General features: G+C 32.3%; 1 protein-coding gene and 6 non-coding genes across 7 annotated transcripts in view; all 7 read left to right on the forward strand.

Moving 5' to 3' along the window:
• The window catches only part of LOC140443470 (uncharacterized), a 175,133-nt gene that overhangs the window by 122,284 nt on the left and 28,364 nt on the right, over nucleotides 1-24,485 (forward strand). Inside the window, exons 2-3 of the mRNA XM_072534755.1 lie at nucleotides 14,655-14,853; nucleotides 23,923-24,128. Of these exons, the coding sequence (XP_072390856.1) occupies nucleotides 14,655-14,853; nucleotides 23,923-24,128 (405 nt within the window). The remainder of the gene's footprint in view (nucleotides 1-14,654; nucleotides 14,854-23,922; nucleotides 24,129-24,485) is intronic.
• TRNAF-GAA (transfer RNA phenylalanine (anticodon GAA)) lies at nucleotides 1,851-1,923 on the forward strand. Its single transcript has one exon. It is a non-coding gene; the product is annotated as a tRNA-Phe (tRNA).
• On the forward strand, nucleotides 2,387-2,459 carry TRNAF-GAA (transfer RNA phenylalanine (anticodon GAA)). The gene has a single exon. It is a non-coding gene; the product is annotated as a tRNA-Phe (tRNA).
• Nucleotides 3,824-3,896, forward strand: TRNAF-GAA (transfer RNA phenylalanine (anticodon GAA)). The gene has a single exon. It is a non-coding gene; the product is annotated as a tRNA-Phe (tRNA).
• Nucleotides 9,199-9,271, forward strand: TRNAF-GAA (transfer RNA phenylalanine (anticodon GAA)). Its single transcript has one exon. It is a non-coding gene; the product is annotated as a tRNA-Phe (tRNA).
• Nucleotides 10,336-10,408, forward strand: TRNAF-GAA (transfer RNA phenylalanine (anticodon GAA)). The gene has a single exon. It is a non-coding gene; the product is annotated as a tRNA-Phe (tRNA).
• On the forward strand, nucleotides 11,002-11,072 carry TRNAG-GCC (transfer RNA glycine (anticodon GCC)). The gene has a single exon. It is a non-coding gene; the product is annotated as a tRNA-Gly (tRNA).

Consider the following 24,485-nt stretch of genomic DNA (forward strand, 5'->3'; position numbering starts at 1 on the left):
TATCATGAATAGATTTTAATAACATAGTGAAATAATTTGATCCTAGAAAACTTTTGTCATTTTTAAAATTTAACAAAGAGTTTTCGGCAGATCAAATGGCGGGGATTTGTTATGATATGTAAAATCGAGAAAAATATTGGTTTGTTTAAAAATATTTCAAAATTCAATAACATTAAAATAATTCAGATAAGTAGGATAATATCCAACAAACATTTCGAAGAAGGAGAGTTATTAATTTCTTGAATTACCTGTACCAAACAAAAAGTAAGCTTTGCATAAATTATTTCTTTGTTATACTTGAGTGACCCGCATAATTTTAAGTGAAAACAAAAAGACAATTGAACGGGGTTTTCCAAAATACATTAATGCAGTGATTAGGGACAAATAGAAGAGATTTTAAATAGAGGTTTTTGTTAGTTTTTAAGAATTATAGAAAATATTATTTGTAAATAAGTTTTAGGAAATTTTATAATTATAGGTAAAAATTTGTTTGTTATCGAAATGAAAAAATGGGGGAATTGTGACGAGTTTTGATTGGCGGAGATTGAAAAAGGTGGGATAAGTATGTAGGAAAAAGTTTAGCGAGATTGAGGAGGAGAGAGAAAAAGATCAGTTGGTTTTCAAAATCTGTAAGAGGAACAAGGATTGTTCTCTGGCGGTTCCTGAGAAGTAGCAAGCAGTAGTGTTGAATGTTAGTGAGTTTTTGTGGAGTTAGTGTATCTGACAGAAGCTGGAGCAGCAAAATATTGTAAGTCATATTTTCCTACTTATATTCCAAGAGTCACTGTTCAGGCCAACGAGAGATTCAGTTTATCGTAAAGAGAAGATATTCCAAGAGTCATTTTTCACTCGGGCCAACGAGAGATTCAGTTTATCGAGAGGAGAAAGGCTATCATAATTTGAATGATTTGTGCTTTTGAAGGAGATCATTAAGGACGATATACTTGCAACAATCTGTTGTACGATTGCTGATTACATAGGGAGCGGTTGAGAGGAGATAATATAGTCTACAAGGAACAAGGATTTGGACCACTCATCATCAGAGAGAGATATTTTGTTTCTGTAGTTTTTTTTTCTTTTATTGATAACACAATTTTTACACGTAATTTGGAAAGGATATAAATATTTTGATTAGGAGAGTTAGAATAGTTTGGGATTTTGAGATTTCAATTAATATTGTTTGTACCATTAATTTTGATTGTTCACGTACGGAGAACAAAATTTTGAGAATCCTTATATGAGATTTGTTTATTGAAAACTTTTGAGTGTGAATTATTTCATTATTTTTATTTCAATATATAGTGTTAGATCATATGTGTTTTTTATTATTCCGGTATTCTCTGGACCTTACCTTTCACATGTAATAGCATAGATATTGAAGCACGAATTTAACCCTGAGATAAAAGAATTAAAATTGTGATAGAGTAATAATCATATCATTTAAATAATTTTAATTAATCAAAAAAATTAATTAGCTAATTATTGCTTGGCGCACCAAGACTTTAAATATCACAATAATATATATATATATATATATATATATATATATATATATATATATATATATATATATATATATATAAAACTAAACGAATTAACTAAAATAACAGCGTCAACAAATTTATATTAAATATTATAGGATTAATGTTTAATACTAATAGCAAAACAGATTTACTAAAAACAGTTGTAAGTATGGTTGAAATACTTAACAAGCACCAATATAAGAATTAACTTTATACAATGTTATTAATAAGATTAAGATATAGTTCAATAAACTTTTACTTACATGATCCCAAAAATTTTATGTTTCTTCAAAAGCCGACCCTGTTTAGTTGGACATATTATTATCAGCCGAAATAGCTCAGTTGGGAGAGCGTTAGACTGAAGATCTAAAGGTCCCTGGTTCGATCCCTGGTTTCGGCAAATCTTTTAGTTATGATCTCTATATACTGTTTCCAGTATTTATACAACTTAACTCAACAGAAAATTCAGAAAATGTATCTAATCTTCATTAAATTCTCTTCTTAAAGATAATGTAGACAGTAATGTAATGATTGACCGTTTTATTTAGTTCCTTTTTTGACAGGTAAAATAAGATCTTGGCGTTATATATGTATAAAACTCAACGAATTAACTAAAATAAATGCACCAACAAATTTATATTAAATATTATAGGATCAATGTTCAATACTAGTAGCAAAACAGATGCACTAAAATCAGTTGTAAGTATGGTTTTAATACTTAAAAAGCACTAATATAAGAACTAACATTAACCAATGTAATTAATAAGATTTAGATATATTTCAACAAACTTTTACTTACATGCTCCCTAAAATTTTATATTTCTTCCAAAGCCGACCCTGTTTAGTTAGACATATTATTATCAGCCGAAATAGCTCAGTTGGGAGAGCGTTAGACTGAAGATCTAAAGGTCCCTGGTTCGATCCCTGGTTTCGGCAAACCTTTTAGTTATGATCTCTATACTGTTTCCAGTATTTATACAACTTAATTCGAAATAAAATTCAGAAAATGTATGTAATCTTCATTAAATCCTCAGTCTAAAGATAATGTCGACAGTAATCTAATGATAGACCGTTTCATTTAGTTCTTTTTTGGACAGGTAAAATAAGATCCTGGCATTATATATAAAACTCAACGAATTAACTAAAATAAAACCATCAACAAATTTATATTAAATATTATAGGATCAATATTCAATACTAATAGCAAAACAGATGCACTAAAATCAGTTGTAAGTATGGTAATAATACTTAAAAAGCACTAATATAAGAATTAACATTAACCAATGTAATTAATAAGATTTAGATATATTTCAACAAAGTTTTACTTACATACTCCCTAAAATTTTGGTTTAGTTGGACATATTATTATCAGCCGAAATAGTTCAGTTGGGAGAGCGTTAGCGTGCGTTCATAACGAGGCGCCGACCCTCGCTCGGGCCATGGGATAGTATCATTTAATCGATTTTCGGTAAAATAAATGCATTACTTTAAATGCGAGCGTTCGCCGTCAGTGCTACGCTCTAGGCGAGGAGACGATGCGATGGTCTCCGTTATGAACGCACCCTAAGTCTAAGGTCTAAGGATCATCGCACCGTCTCCTCGCCTAGAGTGTAGCACTGACGGCGAACGCTCGCATTTAAAGTAATGCCATAACGGAGACCATCGCACCGTCTCCTCACCTTGAGCGTAGCACTGACGGCGAACGCTCGCATTTAATGTAATGCATTTATTTTACCGAAAATCGATTAAATGATACCATCCCATGGCCCGAGCGAGGGTCGGTGCCTCGTTATGAACGCACGCTGAAGGTCCCTGGTTCGATCCCTGGTTTCGGCAAATCTTTTAGTTATGATCTCTATACTGCTTTCAGTATTTATACAACTTAATTCGAAATAAAATTCAGAAAATGTGTCAAGTGCTCATTAAATTTTCAGCCTAAAAATAATGTAAACAGTAGTGTAATGATGGAACGTTTCATTTAGTTATTTTTTGACAGACGAGAAGCTAAAATATGATCTTAAAATAATATATAAAACTAAACGAATTAACTAAAATAAAAGCGTCAAGAAATTTATATTAAATATTACAGGATCAATATTCAATACTAATAGCAAAACAGATCCACTTAAAACAGTTGTAAGTATGGTTTTAATACTTCACTTCACTGATATGAGAATTAACATTAACAATTATAATTAATAAGATTAAGATATAGTTTATGAAACTTTTACTTAGGTACATGATCCCTAAAATTTTATATTTCTTCGAAGACCGAGCCCGTTTAGTTGTACATATTATCAGCCGAAATAGCTCAGTTGGGAGAGCGTTAGACTGAAGATCTAAAGGTCCCTGGTTCGATCCCTGGTTTCGGCAATTCTTTTAGTTATGATCTCGTTACTGTTTCCAGTAAACGTGAAACGACATATATAATCTACATATAAAAACAGTTCCTACCCGTTACCCGTTACCCCTTTAAATTCTTGAAGATAGTCCTATCAGGGAAAATGAATCAATCCCTGCCCTCCGCAGATTCCGGGGGTTTCCTGACCCGGGAAACTAGTACCTGTTTATGGTCCCCTGTCCAGGGTTACGGATAAAGTCCACATCGGCAGCCACGGCGGAAAAGCGGAGCTTCAGTATGGAGGAAGTGGCAACCCTCGATTATAGGGTTAATATAGAATCAAAACAGTAGCGTCTGATCCAGAATGGACGTGTAGCCAGCGTGGTGTTTTTAGGCTACTCATCCTTCCAACTATAAAGACATGGCGAATACTAAAACGAACGGAAACAGTCCCCAGGTGGGTGGAGTATGTTATGCCAAATCCCGCACTCAGAAAAGGGTCTGCCTCGTTGAATCTGGGGGAGGCAAGAATTCGCTTAGTACACACAGAATGCACATCGGAACATATAACATCAGAACGATGAGGACAGAAGATAATCTAGAAGGGTTGCAAGAAGAACTTAAGACCATAAAATGGGACATAGTAGGATTATGCGAGACAAGGCTTAAAGGCGAAGAAACGACTCTAAAATCAGGGCACATTTTGTACCATTACATTTCAGGAAATAACCAAGGTATAGGTGGCGTAAGCTTTTTGGTACATAAGAGAATTGAAAACTTGGTAACTAAATTTTACGTGATTTCTATTAGAGTTATCTATCTGGTAATAAAACTAAATCGTAGATACAGCATTAATCCACTGTTTTGCACCAACTTCTTCTGCAGATGATGAAGAGGTAGAACAACTTTATGAAGGCCTTACAAGAGCCAGAAACTTAGAGAAAACATATTACGTAATAATTACGGGAGATTTCAAGGCTAAAATAGGAAAGAACGAAAATAACAACGACAACGAATATATTGGAAATTTTGGACTGAGAAGTAAAAATCGCAGGAGAGATATGCTCGCAAATTTCCTCAGCAAAGAAAAACTATTCTAATTAAACACATTCTACAAGAAAAAGGTGCAGAGAAACTGGACGTGCACAGCCCAGACGGCTAATAAAAACGTAGTAAAACCTAGTAAAACGTGAAATTGACTTTATACCTCTAACTTCAAAAACATTGCTAAAGATGTTACTGTATTAAATTCTGTTAACACTGGTAGTGATCATCGATTAGTTAGGGTATGAATAGAAGTAAATACGAAATTCGATAGAAGAAAATTATTAACACAGGATAAATTACCAAACAGAAGCTCTCGAAATGAATCAAGAGGAATATCAAGGTGAACTAAAAAAGAGACTAGGACCTCTACCAATATTCAACACGAAAGATATAACTGAAATAATACAAAAATCAACAAATGACATAACATCAACTGCAAAAAAGATCTGTGGTAAAAATAAAAATCCGAGAAAAACGAAATTGAAACAAACAACACTGGATTTAATGGAAGAAAGAAGAAGAACATCGAAAGAATCACCAGAGTATAAAGCTATCAACAATAAAGTTAAAAAGAGCATAAGGTCAGACTTGCGAGCCTATCAAACAAAACAAATATTGCAAACCATCGAAAACAATAGAAACATGAGAGTAATTGAAATCAAATTTAACTAAAGGAAAATCAAAGATAACTAAAATCAAAAACCAGCAGGGAAATACGGTGACGGAAAAACTCAAATAATCAAGGAAATACAAACGTTCTGTGAGAATCTGTATACATCTACTATACAGAACCCTGGAACAGACCATAGAACAATTCTAAATGTCGGCTAGTAAACTCTCCCAAAAATAACTTTTTCGGAAATTAGACATGCCTTACAGCAAATGAAAAATAAAAAAACTCCTGGTGAGGACCTTATAAGGTCTGAAATGTTAAAAATGGGCGGCAACATCGTTGTAGAGATTGTGGAAGTTTTGTTGAATAAGTGTCTAACAGAAAAAAGAATAGCCAGTCTGTGGGAAAACGCCGAAATAATACTTTTACACAAGAAAGGAGACACTACTAATATTGAAAACTACAGACCTATAAGTTTGTTGTTACACTTATACAAATTGCTAACAAGAATAATAACCAACCGCATAACCGGTTGAACAGGATGGATTTAGAAATGGGTTTGGTACTAACGATCACTTACAAACCATCAGAACACTGGTAGAAAAAACCACAGAATACAACGTACCTCTACATATGGCATTTATTGACTTTCGATAGTATTGAAACTTGGTCCTTTTTATCAGCCCTGAGGGATGCTCCAATAGACTCACTGTATACTACACTTATTAAAAACATTTATGAACAGGCCATATTCCACATCAAAATCAATGAAGACGAAAAAACTGAAAAAAATGCGTCTTAGTAAAGGTATTAGACAAGGTGATACTATTTCACCAAAGCTTTTTACCTTAGCATTGGAAAATATATTTAAACAGCTCGACTGGGAGCAAAAAGGTCTAAACATTGATGGTGTACGTTTGAGTCATTTGAGGTTTGCGGACGACATAATATTATTTAGTACAGATATCAAGGAACTGGAGCAAATGCTCAAGGACTTAAATCAGCAGTCAAGTAAAATAGGTCTTAAAATGAACCTTCAAAAAACAAAAATAATGAGTAATTTACAAACTAATATTGTTATTGACAACGTCAATCTTGAAAATGTAGATCACTATATATATCTTGGACATACCATTAAAATCGGCAAAGAAAACCAGATAGCCGAAATAAAAAGCCGCATACAATTGTCTTGGGTAGCTTTCGGCAAGTTAAGCTTTATCTTGAAGAATAAAGATATACCAATGTGTCTAAAACGTAGAGATTATGACAAATGTATCTTGCCTGTAACTACATATGGACTGGAGACCATGGCCTTTACAAAGAAAACTTTAGAGTAGCTCAGTACAACCCAAAGAGCGATGGAGAGGGCCATGCTAGGGATTAGTTTGAGAGACAGGATTCGAAATATCGACATTCGAGAAAGAACAAAGATTACTGATGTCGCAGAGCGTATAGCAAGGCTCAAGTGGCAATGGGTCGAACATGTTGCCCGAGATAATCCCGAAAAATGGACACAGAGATTAACAAACTGGAAGCCAAGAGAGAACAGGCGAGGACTACGCAGACCACAGAAGAGGTGGGCAGATGCTATCAAACAAGTCGCGGGCAAGCAGTGGATGAGAATTACCAAGAGTAGAAATCAATCGAAGCAAATGGAAGAGGCCTATGTCCAGCAGTGGACGAATACAGACTGAAGAAGAAGAAGACATATAAAACTAAACAAAATAACTAAACAAAAAGCATCCAATGTAATTAATTAAATATAGGATCAATATTCAAAACTACTAGCAAAATAGATCAACTAAAAATAGCTGTAAGTTGGTTTTGATATTTAAAAATATATTAATATGCATGTTACATTAATTATCCAAGAATGAATTAATAAGATATAGTTTATTAAACTTTTACTTACATGAAGAGTACCTTTTAGTACCAGAATACTTGAAAAAATAATAATCTAGTATTGTGAATGCTTAACGGTTAAAGATAAAAAATATAGAATCGATTTAACTCTGGAGGACAAATAATCGTCCCAGTTTTCGTTTTTCTAAATAGAAGTATTTTGGAGATATTTAAAAAACTAATTACAAGGCCATCTTCACAGAACTCTAGCTTCCTTAGGAAGAATTTTCCTTTAGGATGAATCTGCGAATAGGCTGGCCTAGATATTAACCTCGCGAAAACAGAGTACCTATCTACAAGTGAAGAAGACATAGAAGATCTACAGATTGATGTCAACGTAACAATCAAAGGAAAGGATAAATTCAAATACCTGGGGTTCATAATCACGAAAAAGGCAACAACAGAGGAAGAAATTACACAAAGATTAGGACAAACAAGAACAGCAATCCGACAACTTAACTCAGTATGGTGGGATACCTAAGTATGGTTTAGACACCTAAATATGAAGACAAAAACGCAGATTTATAAAACATTAGTGCGAAGTATTATGACATATGGGGCCGAAAATTGGATCATAAACAAGAAAAACAGCAGTAAGATAATAGCAACAGAGATGGAATGCCTGCGAAGATGCTGCAGAGTAACAAGAATGGATAGGAGAAGTAATGACGAAATAAAGCAAAGAACATCAATAGAAACAGACATACTAACATATATAGAACAAAAAAGACTAAAGTGGTATGGACATGTAAGAAGAGCTAGCGACAGCAGATGGATAAAAAGAATAACCGAATGGAGCCCCATAGGAAGGAGGAAAAGAGGACGACCCCGAAAATCCTGGAGGAACGAAGTAGACGACGCCATGAGTAAGAGAGGACTAAACGATGGAGAATGGAACAACAGAGAGAGATGGAAACGGTTGAGCGAGGGAAGGCAGTGAATACTGTAGAATCCCTAAATATATATATATATATATATATATATATATATATATATATATATATATATATATATATATATATATATATGAATCTGCGTTCTTCGTTTATCGGGAGAGTTTCTGGACACCCCGCGTATATGGTATATATCATATCATATGATATGAGATCATATCATTATCAGCTAAAATAGCTCAGTTGGGAGAGCGTTAAACTGAAGATCTAAAGGTCCCTGTTTGGATCCCTGGTTTAGGCAACTGTTTTAATAGTATATAATAAATGTATTATTGAAATGTATTACTACACACCCAAGTATTTAATCCCATTTTAAACTTTGTCCAAATAAGTGGTTTATATTTAACCATTGTATTCCATAACGTTGTCACAAGGTATAACAAACTCAGGAAAATTTAAATATATGATCTGTAACAGATCATTTTATACTAAAATTTAATAATAATTTAAAAAATACAAAGTTTTTTTTTGGCTAGTTAAAAACCTAATAGGAAATCATCATATGTTATACATAATACGAGTATAACGTTAATGAAATACTGCAAAATACTACAAACTGCATCTGGATTACATTCTTGATAAAAAAACGAAGACCAGAATTGATATTTATTTTCTTTCATGTTTAAAATTTATATAAAATTATTATTTAGTCTTACAAGTAAACAGATTTTACGCTTTTCATATTTATGTAATATTCACTGATTTCTAATCTTCAGTTTTATTACATACTGATGTAAATATTTCAAAATATAGAAAATAAGCCTTAGGCCGCTCCTGTTTTAATCACCGACACGATAACATGAGATCATCCCACTATCAGCCGAAATAGCTCAGTTGGGAGAGCGTTAGACTGAAGATCTAAAGGTCCCTGGTTCGATCCCTGGTTTCGGCATTCTTTTTGTTTTTAAAAGGCAAAAATGGACAAATTTATTGTTGAGTATTATACTACACTGTAAATTAAATTCACGTCATGACAATGAAAGTTTTTACATAGAGTTACAGTACTGTTGGTATTAATAGATAATTAGGGTTGTATTAAATTTATTAATAAAGGTCTTTCATTTATTACATTTCAAAATAAACGAATATATGATTATAATACAAAAAATAGTAATGTACAGTCCAATATTAAATAGCGAAACAATAGTTTTGTTTTTCGACTTTTGAGCGGCATCGTAGCCACTTAGTACGAGGTGAATGAAACTCATAATTTCCTTATTCACAGAATTTAAGGTTTGTTTATATAGATCCACTAAAAAAAGTGGTAATTTAAGAAAGCAATGGAATTACTTATTTCTACGGACCGGTAACAGCATAGTCATCACGCTGGATGACGTAACATTAATTGTTTGACATTGTCAATACAAAGTTTGGTTAAGCCTATATTTTCAACAAACTTTTATATCCACAAGTTTTATCACATTGTTAACATTGTCTAAATAAGTGGTCTATATGTAACCATCTTATTCTATAAAGTTGTCCCAAAGTATAACAAACTCAGTTAAATTTATAAATATGATCTGTAGTAGGTCATTTTATACCACAATTTAATAATTTAAAAAATACGAAAATTTTTTTTAAAACCTTTGGAAGGTACTAGTTGAAAAAGTGATAGGAAATCATCACTTTATTTATTTTATTTTATTAACATCAATTATTGATGTTAATAAAATAAACAAACTGTATTTCGATTACATTCTCAAAAAAAAAAACTAAGATTAGAATAGAAAGTTTCATTTTATCTCATATTTAAAAAAATATATCCTTAACTGTAATTATTTTCAGTATTACAACTAAGCTCATTTTACAACACTTTTCGTATTTAAATAATATTTACTAATTTTTGATTCAATTTTACTACATACTGATCTTAGATATTTTATAATATAAAAAATTAGCCTTAGCCCGCTCCTGTTTAAATCAACGACACGATAATATGAGATCGTCGTATTATAAGCCGAAATAGCTCAGTTGGGAGAGCGTTAGACTGAAGATCTAAAGGTCCCTGGTTCGATCCCTGGTTTCGGCATTCTTTTTATTTTCAAAAGAGATTGGACATTGTTAATAAATTATACATTATGTCTTGTATATAAAAGTTAAATTCCCATCAATCAATTTTGACCATATTTTTGACATAGCTTTTTACTTATAGCACGGGATCCGAGGCTCATTTTCACCATTTATTACTAATAAGCTAATTTTCCGTAGGACCACGATAATGTACCGCGCAACTTGCAGGCCAATGTGTTTGGTAAATTATATAAATATTAACTGAGCAACAGAAAAGCAAGAGAAAAAAAAATCAGGTGGTTAGTAATTATTTTTTATGACCTGTTTAATGATACATATTGGCTACAGGGGACTCTTTGATAAAAATTCAGTAATAATCAGACTTAATTTTATTTACTCACATAGGAATAAGGCGCTAAAAAAAGTGTTCACTTCTGCCGGCACTCTTCAAGAGCGTTTTTCTTTTTAATTTAATGAGTGACTGTAGATGGCAATTGATTGTATCTCCCTTCTCATGTGATGCAACGAACAAAATCACTATAATATGCAATATCACTATTATAGTTAGAAATATTCACAAATAACTACGTGAAATCAGCAAAATAAAATGTCGCATCGGTGGTTCAGTGGTAGAATGCTCGCCTGCCACGCGGGCGGCCCGGGTTCGATTCCCGGCCGATGCACTTCTTTTTTTATTTCAATTTGTTTTTAAATCCAAATTTATTATATTATTTGATTTTTACATTTCTAGAAATTATGATGAATAATAATATTTTTTTATCACATTGAATAATTCCTAAGACTAATATTGAAATAGAATACTTTTGGAAAATTTTGGAATAAATTGCAGTGATGTAGCTCTACTAAAAAAAACAGAACTAGCTAGCCGAATTTTAAATGTTTCTGCTCCTCATTTTAGTTTTTTGTCTTTAATATTTTAAAGTTGTACGCACCAAAGGCAATAAAAAATTAACTATTAAATTTAAAGAAAAACGCTCCGACATGCATAGGTTTTTATATCTAGATTTGTATTGGATTAAACTTAATTTATGCATTTTATAGGACGTGTCTCGCTCCTTACGCATTTATCACCTGTTCGTGAGTGAAACTTAATTTAGGAAGTCACGTGCGTGAACAGGCGTGAGTGAAGTTAAGTAACCGTGAACGGGATTGAAAAACCATTATTAAACAAATTATTATTTTTTTACTTCGCCATTTCTATATCATATGTTTCTGACTATTTATTATTATTTCTTTCTACTCAATCAATAATTACAATACATTAATATAAATTCAATAGTTTACTGATAATTTAAAAGTGATATTTTTGACCAACATTAACAGGAGACTAGTGACATTACATGAGAATGTTTATGTTTAGAATTTAATATATTGTTGTTTTCAAACTTCAACCTCCCGCAGTTTTTCAACCATAATGCTGTGTCATTTTTGCCGATGCTTCATTTGTTTTTTATAAATAGAAATTCTCTAGTCCACCTGTCATAATTGATAGTCTTACCATTGTTCATTTATTTTCGGGGGTGTTAACACGAAATATGTGTCAAGATTAAAGGAAATTAAAATTTAAATCAGTCGTGCGGTATGATGAATTGACTGCGTTTTGAGAAATGGTTTATGATTGAGTTCGGGTATACCAGTTTGGTGTATTTACCATAGTAGAAATCATCTAATCGTTGCCAGTATCGACAAAAAATCAAAATAATAGATATATGAATATATTTCACTTATAGAATAAAAGCTTCGATAAAATAAAAGTGATGAAGACAAACGCATTTGAGTACAAATAAAAGAAAAAGAAAAGAATAATTTTTTTGGCAAAAAATAGGATACGTGATGTGTGGAATGTGTGCATACGTGTGTGTGTGCGTGCGTGCGTGAGCGCGTGCGTGAGTGTTATGTGTGTATATGTGTGTATTACTAGTTTTACTGGGATTAAATCACAATTTGAGTGTAAAATTAGTTTATTTTGACATTTCGATTTTCGAAGTGGAAGTCGAAAACTCGATATAAACTTATTTTAAACTAAAATTGTGGTTTATTTACAGTAAAAATAGTAAATTAAACTTAATTATAATACCGAATATATATTTGCCTGAATAAGATAACAGATTGTTGAAGTTAACTGGTAGAATAATGTTCAGATCGATTAAGTCTAGTTATAGGTTCCGAGTTTAATCTCTATGATTGGTACCTTCACATGATTGAGACATCCAAAGTGTTCTTGAATCCAGAGTTAAGTGACTGTTTTTTTGTGTGTTTTAGATTATGTAATAATTTATATATAATCAAGAATAATGTAGCATTTGAAATTATCTAATAGATGTCCACAAATATTCTGCAATACTACCTGAGATTCTGACACTATCACATTATTCTCACAAGAATTAGTGACACATCAAGTTAGTGCTTTCTGTATAACAAATTTTACTGTAAAAATAGACCAACCATCAGTAATTCGATTTTTCAGCATAGCTATTGTATGTTTGAAACAAAAAATGCAAAACCAGCACTTACTTTAAGTATTGATTTATCTTTGAAATTATTTTTAAGTGTACCTCTAATTGGCTTATTGTGGAATTGAAATAGAATTTAGTGATAAATATAATGTTTCAAAAAACGAACAACTTTGCACTCATTCGAAATGCTTTGTTTATTTTCTTCAAATTTCTTTGAAGTTGTTTAAAGGTTTTGTGTTAGCAGTTAGGAGCGTAAATGAATTGTTTGTAGTAAAATAAACATTTAACATAAAATTTAGTTTATCATTAGCTTTAGTCAATTTTATTAATTATTAATTTAATTTAGGAGTCCATGTGTGTATCCATTATCTAATGTTGCATTTAGTTAACATAAAACGATTGCCAAAAGATTAGATAAATACAATTAATTTTAAAAAACCGAAGGGCGCCTATGCTAGTTTTGCAAGCGGGCACCTGATACACTAGCACCGGCACTGAAGTAGGCAATATGATGGTTAGTTTCTCTACCAGAAATTCAAAATCTTGATCGCAAAAAGGTAGCTATAAAATATAAGACTCGTATGAATTTGTGTCAATAAAAAAATTGGACCAAGGTTTAATCCTCCAGTAAGAATTTGTTAAATTTTCTGTCAAAAGTAACCCTATTTTGAGAACCATAACTGTATTTTATAAAAAGTTTAATGGCTAATATTTTAATTGCAGTATGCCATCAAGTAGACTCAGTTCTCTATTGCAATATAATGCTTTCATTTTGAAGAACGCACTTCTCGCTAATGCGATTCTAATGTTGACTTCGACTTCAGGATCTCATTTATCGTTTATCCAGCATCCTAAGTATTTTGTGCACTGTTGTATAGTGCAAATTATTGCATATTTTAAATAATCCTCCAAAAAGAAAGTATCAGCTATGCGTACAATGCCTTTTCATTTTTATTTATTAATTTATGAATAATTATTGTATTTGTCATAGAATAAGTTTTAAAAATATAAAAATGCCCTATTAATACCAACTGTTTTATATCGACTACATCATTTTTTAAAAATTGATGATTTAATAAATACTCTACCTTATTAAAGTATTTTACAACAACGAATTCTGTCTTTTTGAATGTCGTTTCGAAACTGCATAACAAAGAAAAATTTTAATTCTGAAATGACCGGCACGGAATAGGCAGTACAAAAAAAATTGGAAAGAAAATTTTTCTTCGCTCAAATGAACAATCGCTTTGGTTTTCTTCCTACGTAAAAAACAGTCGATTTTAACCATTTAAAAAATAAATTCCAAATAATTTGTAGTATTTTATCTCATTGGTATAAACGCCAATGACCTCAAATCAGCATGTCTTGATGTAATTTATTACTAAAAATGTTTTTAATGAATCCGCAGACTTAAAAAATATAAACCTTAAAAGTACATAAATTAAAACAAACTTTTCCGATTATGGAAGATGCTGCAAAATAACATGACTTCCTCTAATGTTCATAGATCCTATTGGAAAGCATTCTGGAATAAAAATTTAATTATTACACAAATAACTAAAGGATCATGTGAAAAGCTGAAAAGAATTACTGCTATACTTACTTCTTCTCTTTTTCTTTTGCTTACTTGCTTGATACTTAAGTTCAATACCTATCGTCCGAAGATCGTTTAAAGAGTTTCTAAACATCGTTAAACAGCGAAACAGAACTTAAATTTTTCTGTAAATCCATAATTCATACGTTAATATAATGAATCAAAAATAAAACTAAAAATATTTTTTATTGCAGACCAGCGACCTGGACACGTTCCTGTGTAAGCAGGACTGGGAGCGACCGCTGGATGAAGAGCTGGAGAAGCCACGACGGGATTCTGTACCTCAAATCGATGATTTCTTCGAAGCCACACACCACAATAATAACAACAATACTCCAAATAACAACACTAGGCATCAGGCGATGAGTTACGTGTCCATGAGGTCACTTCCAGGTAAAATGACACAATAATATTCAGTAAATTTATTTTTATGTTTATTTTAATTTTCTTAATGTATAGGTAGATCAAAATTTCATTCAGTTGGGTATTATTGCTTTCAATTTTATATACTATTTTCTTCGATTGATTTTGTGTATTCTCACAATATAATAAAATAGTTAAAAATTGCGACCGTCATCAACGTTATCAAAAGAATATGGAGGACAAAGACGAATGAACTTTCTACCCAATTTCGAGCTTTGCTGCCATTTGTAAGTCGATGTTTATATTAAATTTATGTGAATTTTCCACTTATTCAGAGTTGGCCGAAACGAGAAATCTACGGGAATGCTCTTTTGTTAAACCCGGCAACAAAACTTGGTGAAAATAAAAAGTAAAAAATATAAAGGAATAGAAAATTTTGTGAAAAGTAATAGTTTTGTATACCTAGGATCGGTAGTACAGAGTAATGGAGAAATAGATGAAGATGCATGCAGTAGAATTAGGGAGGAATAGATGAAGGAGGAATGAAGCGAATAGTCTGTTTTGAAGATTTATATATGTTAGGAAGATTTCAATGAAACCATCGAAGTGAACTGAACTGTAATAGTGACATCAGTTGATTCCAAAATAAGAGAGCATAGATTAATTTGGTTATTTTATCCAATACGAAGTAGGTTCCTGGGAGAACTAGAAGTAGAAGACCAAAGAATACTTTGGGAAAAAAAATTAAGCAGGAAATGTCGGTAAATGGGGGTTGATACTGGCATAACCCAAGATAAAAACTTTTGGAGAAATGTAATTAGGGAAGCCGACTCCGTATAGAGATAAAGGCAAAGACAATGATAATATATATATATATATATATATATATATATATATCATTCTGTGATTGAGTCATTATCTTCTCGACGTTGAACATGACCCAACCATCTTAACCTATGCTCTATCATTTTAGCATCAATTGGTGCCAACCGTAGAATTTTGAATATATTCTTTCTTAATATTTTACTTTTGTCACTCCACTGATCCATGTAAGCATGCTCATTTCCGTAACATACATTCGTTGTTACTCTTTCTTTTTAAGTGCCCGTATATCATTATGGCTGTTTTATAGAATTTTCTCTTCAGCCTCATTGGAATTTTTATCTCACATAATACACCACCCGCTTTATTCCACTTCATCCATCCAATCGTAATTCTAGTAAAGTCTTTTTAGCCTATGATGACCGATATGCAATTAAGATATGATCAGTGGGCCTCAAACAGTGGGTCGTTAATATTTAATTCCAATCGCTTGAAAAGTAAAAATATTTAATTTCTGGTATTTTATGTTCAGTAATAATATTGGGTTTTACTGTATCAAAAAGCAAATAAAATAAATATAATATGTATATACAGGCCGTGTTAGAAAAAGTCTGACGGAATATTTCAAATACGCGACATTATTTGTCGACATCAAATTTTGATCAAGGTCTCTATAAGTCTCTATTTTGCGTAGAGTGAAAATTATACGAATGGATTTGCATGCATTAAATTGGAAAATACTTGCCAAGTTGCTGGTATGTCCAAATTTAAATAAAATAAATCCAAGACTTTACTTTCTGCAGACACTGTGTTAAATATATCCTTGAAACAAATTTGCACTAAATCACTTCCGAGTTTTCAGCAAAACAAAAGGTTTAAACACGTGTAGTCCAGTAATTAATACCAAAGCTATTGAGAGTATGCAGTCCAGTAATTAGACCAAAGGTACTTTATCGTTTAACTAAAACACACCACAAAGTCCGAATTGAATTCCCGAAACACTTTTTTGTTACTTCTTTTTAGCAAACAATTTGTCCTATTCACTGTCTGATATTTCACTATCAGAGTAGTCACTATCTGAATTATCTATCCGAATAATTAGAGGCCGGATCTCATCTATAACTCGCTCGGTTTGAAAAAAGTAAACGATTATGTCTTCTGTATGTCCAATACAATTTTGCCATTGTTCCACCTTTATTTGTTCTAGCGATTCTTTCCATAAACTAAGATCGCTAGCGTCATCTGTTGTTTTGGATGCATATTTATCATAAAAATTTTTGGCTATACCCCAAACTACCTCAATTGCATTATAGTGGCAATGGTAGGGCGGAAGTCGAAGAACTTTATGGCCATATTTAAGAGTCATTTGGTCAGTAACAAATTTCCTTTTGAATTTTGTGCTCACCACACCTTTTAAAAATATGTCACTGTGATAAACTTTCTTTTCTGTCAACCACAACTTTATTTCTTCTTTTGTCCAGCTGCTTGAAGGAAATCTCTCTTCTACTCTTGAGTGGTAGGCTGCTTTATTCAACACTATTATGGATGGTCGCTCCATTTTTTTAACAAATTTTCTACAAACCATTCTTCAAAAATATTTGCATCCATATTTCCATTTTAATCACCTGTATTCTTTGGGAACAAAAAAATTAAACTAGCATCAGGAATAAAACCCTCATCATTTCCAGCATGAAGTATAATGTAGCGTTTACCATTACCGGAACGAAACAACATTAGAGAGTTCACACAATACTTGTCTATTATTTGTCTTTTTATATCGAAAACCTAAATGTTTCAGCACTCTCCACAAAATTGTTAAACTAATATCACACAGTTCCTTGTCTTTTATTTTTTGTAACAGCACTAATTGTTACAGTTCTTTAGCTTTAAACATATTATGTGTAATATTTTTAATTGTAAGTTTAATTGACTGGTGCAAATCTAAAGTTTTTGGATGTCGACGATGTCTTTTGCCTACTTTATTTATTTCATCCTCACTCATGTTATTAATTCTTCGGAATGTCATCTCTGAGATACTGTAAGCATCGCATGTGCGTTTCTGAACTGCCATAACAGATGTCAATGGACCCATATTTTTTTTCCAAATTGAAATAACTTTCGACTTTCAGAACTAAACGCCGTTCTTTTGGAGATAACACTCTACATTTCGACTGTATTTCATTTTCTTCCAAATTACTCATTTTACTTTAAAGTACCGCTTCACTACACTACAATAAAAAATAGGTACTTATATACAACTACTACACCCTAAAAAGGACGAGGGTTGTACAACAGACGAAACAATCGAACACAAATTATTTAACAGCCAATGCTAAACAAGCATAAATACTACATTAATTGTGATTGCAAAAACCGTTCGCATGTTTTAAATGAGATTTTTGCTGATTATGTATTTTGCTAAATTATTAAATAACACTAATATAACCCACGACCATCAATTAATTTTTAACGATAAAGAGAAGTGTAATATGAAGACAAGTTTGAATTTGATTAGATTTAAGAAATGTATTACTAAACAAATTTTTAAAGTGTGTATAATGGAGATTACAATTATTATGACGCATGTTACTCCTTATTTTTCAAATAATATGTTCTTGTAAAGGCATAACTTTGATTATTGGAACCTACATTATACGATACGTCAGAAGAAATTAAAAAAAAATAGCATGTAATAAATTCACTGTTTAAATAAATATTCCTTACTCGTACTATTGCAATAAAATATTAAAACCAATAAACGATAACTTGTTGAGCAGTGCTGATTGAAACAACAGAGCAGTAAAATGTTATTCATAAAGTTAGTCTAAAATATATCGCCGCTTATCTGGTCCGCGAGTAATAAAGTTACCAGCATTTAATTGCAAAGCGGTCTTCTTAGGTGGAAAATACTTTATGTGTATCTATCTATTTCCCCATTACTGTGTAATACCGATCCTAGGTACTTAAAACTATTACTTTTCACAATCATTTTACCAGTCAAAGATATCATTTTATTTGCACTAACTCCATCTTTAAATATATATATATATATATATATATATAATAACGGATTTATTACGGCTGTCGCCGCTTCTCCGCCCCCAATTTCCATCTTTTTCTGTCATATGCAGTTGCCTCTTCTAAGTCTCTTGCCGCCATTGCTTCATCAATATCGTTGCGCCAACTTCTCCGTGGTCGTCCTCTCTTTCTTCTTTCAGGAGGGATCCATTCCAGTACTCTCCTAGGCCATCTGTACTCTGGCATTCTTTTAACATGTCCGAACCAGATTAATTGTTTTCTTTCTATGTCATCATTGATATTTCTCTCCATTTTCATTTCGTTTCTTATTTGTTCGTTTCTAACTCTCTCCAGTTTCGATCTACCGCAGCTTCGTCTCAGATAATCCATTTCTGTCGTCAAAAGTTTGTTTCTATTAGCTTTGGTGACGTCCCATACTTCCGAACCGTAAAGTGTAATACTTTGGACTATACTACTGTAAATGTGTTTTTTGGTTTCTCGTCGAATTGTTTTTTGCCAGAGAAGAGAGTTTAAGGCACGGGTCGCTGCTCTGCCCTTGTTTATTCTTTCCCTGATTTCGTCTGCGCTATTTCCCTTCTTGTTGAAAATGACCCCCAAATATTTGCAGGATTGCACGCCTTTGATTTTGTCGTCTTCCAAGACTAGGTCACATATTTCATCTGTTCCCACTGAGAGATATTCACATTTTGTCATATTCATGTTTAGACCTGCCACCTCGTATTCTTCTTGCAGTTTTCTTACCATATAGCTAAGATCGTAGCTGTCTTCGGCAATTACTACCTGGTCATCCGCAAAGAAAAGTGTATATAGCTTGTTTTCTTCCACCGTTATTCCCATGTTTCTACATTTTTTTACCCATTTCACTAAGGATCTGTCCAAATAGATTTTAAATAAGGTGGGTGACAGACAGCAGCCTTGTCTTAGTCCTTTTGTTGTTTGAAAAGGAGAGGTGATTTCTTGTCCCATTTTAATTCTTGCAAAGTTTTGTTCGTAATATTTTTGAGTGGCGTTAATAAGAATTGGGTTTATTTTCAAGTTACCCATTTCTATCCATAGTTGGGAGATCGGTACACTGTCATATGCTTTTTCCAAATCTATTAAAGCTATATGAGTTTCTCTATTTCTCTGCACTCGTTTTTCCATTGCAATTTTTAATGTGAAGATATTATCCATAGTGGAGCGTCCGGCCCTAAATCCCGCTTGTTCTTCGGGTTGTTTGTCTTTGATATCATTTTCTATCAGGTTTCGTAGTACTTTGAGTATAGTCGGCCTATAGTAGCAATCACTGCGATCCCTCTATAGTTTTTAGGATCCATCTTTGTGCCTTTCTTGTGTATTGGAGAGATATACGATTGTCTCCATTCTTCTGGAACTTCTTCTCCGTTTAAGCATCTTTCGAATAATTTTCGGATCATCTCAAACAGTTTTGATGATCCATACCTAATCAACTCTGGATGTATTCCGCCTGGGCCTGGAGATTTTTTTAATTTCATTCCCTTAACTGCTTCATTCACTTGTTCTATTGATATTTCGATTCTTCCTTCTACTTCCACTTGTTCATTTGTCTGTTTAAACCTTTCTCTTCTCTCTGTTAATAAGTTCTCAAAATGCTCTACCCATGTGTTCTCTGGTATTCTATTTATTATGACTTGGTTTTTTGTCGTTGTTCTCATCGTTTTTATAGTTCTCCAGGCTTCAGAGCTCTTTGTCCCTCCTATATGGTTGTCTAGGTATTGGCATTTTTGTTCCCATGTTTTGTTCCCATCTTTAAATAAACATTTCAAATATCTACTCTTTTTTAGTCTTACTAAGTTTTAAACCTTTTTTCTCAAGAGCTTGTCTCAACTGTTCCAGTTTTTGTTCTAAATCTCCTTTCTGTTGAGTGCCCACCACAGAATCTGTCAAGGAACAAGAATCATGATTTTTCAAGATCAATTAATACCATGTAAGTATTGGCTTCTTTATTCCTGTATTTTTCCGTCAACTGCCTTATAATGGTAATTGTGTCCTTTGTCGAATTACCTTGCATAAAGCCAATTGATAATCGAATGTTTCAGTTTCTGCACGTGTCGATCTCTCAATTATTACTCCCTCCCATATTTTCATCGTGTGACGAAATAGTTTTACGACCCTGTAGATTGAACATTGTGTATATCTTCATTGTTTTTGTAAACAGCTACTAATCTCAGATACCATCTAATCTGATTAAAATATTTTGCTATAGTTGCCCTGTTTTTGGCTATTTTATATATCTTTGTTTCTCCTTCCCTGATCATCCATGATGATCTCTATTCCCTGTCAAGTTGATCGTATCGATTTTATATGCTTTCGCTTAAGCTTTTGCTATTGGTATTTTTTCTTGAATCTATTTTAACTTCTTTTATTTTTTCTTGAACTTCGTTTGACCACGACCAGTTCTCCTTATTTTCAAATTTCTTTTCAGACGTTTTCTTACGTATTTCAATAGCAGTATCTCTAATAATACTGACCATTTCATCCAAATTATATTAGGACTTCCTTTCATGTTCCAACGCGTAAGAACATGTGTACTGTAAGATCTGTAAATGAAAGCAAGAGGAAAGAAATAAAGGTAATAATGAATAATACAAATGAATTAAAAACTAACATAGATAAAATCTTAAAATATGGAAAGATTATTACGTAGAGAAATTTAATTAAACCAGACTAAACTTAACAAACACAATAACTAAAGAAACAAAGAACGAAGAGGACAAGAATGTGAAGAAATAAATATGGAAGAAGTAGGAAATGTGCTAAAATGAATTGAAACAGGAAAGACCTCCGGTGCTGAAGAAATAGAATAAGAAACGTTAAAATGGCTGAGAGAAAATGTAAAAAAAAACATGGCTGACAGAATTATATCGTAAGGTATGCCAACCACAAGACAGATTCCAGTGGAATGAGAAAATAACCTGTATAGCTCGTAAATAAAAAGTGAAAAGAGTTTCAATGTCATAATTTACAAAGTTATATGTTTATCTGCAGTGGCATTTAAAGTTTACACAAGAATAGTGGAACAAAGACTTAGGCAGATGATACAAAATAAAATAGGAGAGTAACAAGCTGCTTTTATAAATGGAAAACAAACAATATTAATAATAATTAACTAAAAGCATTATAGAAAGCCAACTAGAAATGGGAGAAGAGCTATACATAATTTTTATAGAGTTAAGAGCTACTTTCGATACAGTAGACAGAAGAATTACATATACATGCGTAATAAACTAAGGTCCGTATATAAAAGAGTAACAGCAGAAGTTCAAATGAACGGAAAAAGATTTGAAAAGTTTGTAAATGCAAAAAGGTATAAAGTAAAGAGTTAACTTAAGTCCACTAATGTTTATAACAACAATGGAGAGGATAATAAAGAACACAAGAAGACGAACAAAAAATTCACAAACAACCATAGGATATATATAAGATTGAAACTAATACAAGTAGAAGCACTAATGCACGAATACAACCTAGTTCTTTTAGTAGAAAGTTACGAACAATAATAAATAATAGAACAAACTCCAAAATGAAACAATCACAATACAAAAAAGAAGACAATTAACATATACTATGCATTCAATAAAACAATATAGTTACACAGAGTTTTTAACGCAATCGTTATTCCATTTATTACACATGCGAGTAAGGCATGGACATTACAGGCAAAACATGAAATAAGAATAACAGCTATATGATGAAATATCTTAAAAGGATTACTGAAAAGACCTAAATAAATAGATACAGTAATGAAACAATTAGACAACTTTACTGGAATAAATTAAGATGAATCAGTTTGGCTCGTACGGACATCTAATAAGGAAAAATCAAAATCATTTAACTAAAAAGCTAATACCTAGAAACAAACTGAACAAAGAAAAGAAACAAAGGCAGACCAAGTAAAAAATGGATAGATAGAATAAACGAAATTAAACAAGAAAGGAAAAATGATTGAAAAAATGAAAACAATGGATGTAGACTAAAAATCCTAAAGACATGGATAAGCAACAAAATAAACAATCCGAGACTGAAAAGTATAAGGATTTCACGCGAAGAAAAGAAGAATACAATAATTTGTTCGATGTTCGCATAAGAAAACTTGATAATTTTTATTTATTTGTGAAAATACGTGGTAAATTCTTGTGTTTAATATTGAATGTTTTTATTAATTTTTTTATTAATACTCAATGCATGATTCAAATTTACAAGCAAATTTAATTATTTAAACTTCCTTCGAAAAGTAACAAAAACTTTCAAGTATACCAATAAGTAAACAACCAAAAAGAAAAACAAAGTGTTTTGTTTTTCAACAAAGATTTTCTTTTTCTAATGAAATCAATCTTTTATTGTTCGACAATTAAATATATTACTTTGTATATACTGTCTTCACGTTCTGTCATTTACAAATGTGTTATCTTCATCATTGGTGCTACAGCCCTATAAAAGAGCCTCGGCCTTCCCAAGTCTATTACTTTAGTCAGTACTATCCATTGCCAACTGTTGCCAGTTTGCAGCGCCTATTTTTCTACCATCCTTATCTACACCATCCCTCCATCTGAGTTTTGGCCTACCCCTACTTCGACTTCTCACAGGTTGTGACATAAGGATTCTTCTAGGAGGGTTGTTCTGTTGTGATCTTGCCAGATGTGCTGCCCATCTTAGTCTTCCTATTTTTATAAGAGATACTACGTCTTTACCACCAAATATATGTTTATATCTGTGATATATACGCTGCAACATATTCTCCACATTGCTGTATGGTATGGAGAGCTGGACGCTTACAGAGACATTAATGAAAACATTAGAGGCCTTTGAGGTGTGGATTTATCGACGACTATTGCGAATAAGTTGCTTTGATCGAATAAGAAATGAAATAGTTTTACATCGAATGAAAAAGAGCACAGAAATAACAAAAACGATAAAAATTCGAAAGCTACAATATTTCGGTCATGTAATGAGACATCCAGAGAGGTATAACCTTCTAAACCTCATAATACAGGCTAAGATCGACGGAAGGAGAGGCCCAGGCCGGCGAAGAACATCCTGGCTCTGAAATCTCCGAGAATGGTATCAAGAGACCACCGCTAAATGTGTTATTTAGTAGAATATTTTTATTTTATAATGATATAGTCATTATAATCCTAATTGCGAACGTTATATTATATCGTAGTAATGTATTATATATGATATAATGTCACATAATATATATATATACTACATTTTTAGGGGCAGACGATGACGCTTTTTTACGACCGCCAGCGCTCTGGGAGGACATCGCTAGTAGCATACAAAACATCGACCCAGAAAATGCTAACATGTTGGGAGTTAGTCCAGGACATGTCAAGTTAGAAGCGGTCGATGATTTGACAGTAAGTTGCGGCGCCACCGCGCCGAGTCCGCTTCTGTCTCCTTTAGAAATTAAAACAGAAAAGGTAAGTGTATTTAATGCAGTTTCATAAAATATATTTCTTAATAAATTATATTTTACGTAAATCGACGTATTTCATTAAGTATGACTACATAAATTTAAAATGGCTCCTAAGAATGATTTTCTGTATTGTCTTATTACTAAGAATATTTTCTCTACTATCTCTTCCAAAAGCTCCATTTTCCTGTAGCAAAACCCGTGCAGTTAGTTAGGTAGTTAATTCATAGATCATGGATTTCCTTTTTTTTTTTAGCTTACTGACCATTTGGTCTCACTCTATTCCTCTATTAATCGCTTGCAACCGAAAAAAGGTAAATATGGATCCCGTGAATTTTGCTTATCTTTCATGATTTTTCTGAAT

Source organism: Diabrotica undecimpunctata, chromosome 6, assembly GCF_040954645.1.
Source record: "Diabrotica undecimpunctata isolate CICGRU chromosome 6, icDiaUnde3, whole genome shotgun sequence".
NCBI lineage: Eukaryota > Metazoa > Arthropoda > Insecta > Coleoptera > Chrysomelidae > Diabrotica > Diabrotica undecimpunctata.